At 40.5% G+C, this 2,291-nt stretch overlaps 1 protein-coding gene across 1 annotated transcript in view; it reads right to left on the reverse strand.

Moving 5' to 3' along the window:
- NOD1 (nucleotide-binding oligomerization domain containing 1) overlaps positions 1–2,291 on the reverse strand; it is an 18,912-nt gene that overhangs the window by 10,301 nt on the left and 6,320 nt on the right. The window contains exon 4 of the mRNA XM_010007490.1: positions 957–1,040. Coding sequence (XP_010005792.1) covers positions 957–1,040 — 84 coding nt within the window. The remainder of the gene's footprint in view (positions 1–956; positions 1,041–2,291) is intronic.

Genomic DNA, 2,291 nt, shown 5'->3' on the forward strand with positions numbered 1-2,291 from the left:
TTATAACGCATTGTATGCATTTTGCATGGCTTTGTACATATTCACAGTTGCTTGTATTTCTACTTTGATATACAGTTCATATTGTGAAGGGCTAGATATAGAACACAAGAAGACCAGACTGTAAATCCTGAGAAAATATTTATATGATTTTTTAATAAATGGTCTCCCCAGGCAAACAAAGCTTCCCTTTATTCCTGTGTTAGTTCAGAAATAATATTACCAGAAGAGAAGTCAAAAGAGAAAACACCAGAAGAACATATTTTTGGTCTTTAAAAGTCATAAAATCCCTTTGCAAATATTACTGAAGATCAGATACCTGAGCAGATATACTTACATTAGGGCAACGGAGGAAGGAAGCAATTCCTGGTGTTCATGTCTCAAAAAGTCATTTTTATTTAACCAAGAGCAGGAAGTCAGAGCTAAAATGCCTTCCAGCATCAACTTGATGAAGAACTAATTAAGGTCTCAAAGAAATCAGTACCATGAACACAACACTTGCAACTGTATGTTTTTGATACTAGTCTCTACCAAGCTGTATCTGCTTTGCATAGTTAAAATAAATCCATTTACAGCAAACAGGAGACTTAGGTATAAAGGTCACTCCAGATTGTGCTCTCTCCCCCCCTCCACAGCTAGCAGAAGGCTCTAGGCATATATCCAGCATGCCCATGCTTAGTTCAGTAACCTGACAGTGGTCCACACTGTGTCATGGAAGGGCTTGATGTCAGTGGAGGCCACCCAATGCAACAGGAGAGGAAGCTGTGGTCCTTTTCCCAGTGCACTGTCACAGGATGGCAGGTGATGAATTTCTGACACAAAACACTGCTTTGCTTACGTTCAGTGAACGAGGAGGTGACTGTGGTTTCCACCCCACCTCTGCTGTGTCAGCACTGTCAGCATTGCAGTTTTATTTTCTAGTATCAATATCTAGTGTTTTCCTCCCAACTGGTACATACCCCAAGAAAGTCACAATTTGGTACTTGGAGAGCTCTTCATACAAGATCCTTACTCCATGATCTGTGACCTGATTTACACTGAGCCTGGAATGAAGTGAAAGAAAAGCTGAATCAATACAGATTACAAGTGTTCATCAATACAGTTTACAAGTGTTCATCACCCAGGAGTTAACGAAATGATGGGAGGTCTATGCATTTTCCTCTGATATTTCCTTTATTTTCTTCTGATATTTTAAACAGGTCTTTATGCCACATATCAAGAGCCTTTGCAGGAAATGTGAGCTCAGTTTCATATGGCTCACTTCAAAAACAATAGAAAGCAGAAAGCCCCAAATCTCCAAGGTAATGCTCTGGAAGCTGTCCATGGAAGTGAAAACAATAAAACGTAGTCAGTCGGAAACCAGAAACAAACACCTCATCCTCTTCCCACGCTTCCTGTGATTGCAGGAAAAAATTCTGCGTGACATCCTACCAAAAGCAGGCTTTCCAAACTGCTCTTCTTGCAACCTGCTCTCTGAGTATCTAGTGAAAACCAGACAACTTGAAAGCCAACACACATTCAGGCTTCACTGAATAAAGACTGTGAAAAGCCCTGCCCAGGAAATAGAACTGCAGTCCCATGAGTGTGCTAGATGTTTCTAATTTTATTGTCCAAAGTAGACACAAAACAAACACACATCAGTCATTCACAGAATAAAAATACTTGTTTTCATAGTTGTTTTGTGCTTTGGTTTTGGTTTTGTTTTGTTGGGGTTTTTTTCGTTTTGTCTTTTTAAACTTTGCAACCGTTTTCACCTTGTCTAAACGGACAGGTTTCCATGAAGCATTCCAGTTGTGATGAATCACATTTTCTGAGTAAAGCTGTCCATGTGACAACGTTTTGACCAGCTTTAGTTTCTACACAAACTCTGAAGCTGAATATTCACTGCTGAGAGTCCCTTATCCCCAACAGCCTCCCTGGCTCTTGCTGGTTAGTAACTTGGTCACTTTGTAAAGCACTAGCACATAAGAGCAATCAGAGGCAATTTCTACAGATCAGAACAGCCTGCTTCTTTGAAAGGGATGGTTAAGATGTGAGAAACATTTCCTGACTTGCAGAAATTGGTCATTAGAAGCCAAAATCCTAACATCAGAAGAACCATAAAGACAAAAAGGCAACCTAACAGATTTGTTTGGTGCTGGGGATAATGCTAAGATGACACTGAGTATGGCATGACCATATGATAGGGACAAAGAATGAAAGTCTGTCCTTTTCTTCTTTGTTTTGTGTCACGTTCTTACGCATTTCCCCCCCCCCCCCCCACGGTTCCTTTTTGTTTTTCTTTGGCGGGCACG

The sequence above is a fragment of the Chaetura pelagica genome, unplaced genomic scaffold (assembly GCF_000747805.2).
Source record: "Chaetura pelagica isolate M959 unplaced genomic scaffold, ChaPel_1.0 scaffold10, whole genome shotgun sequence".
Lineage (NCBI taxonomy): Eukaryota > Metazoa > Chordata > Aves > Apodiformes > Apodidae > Chaetura > Chaetura pelagica.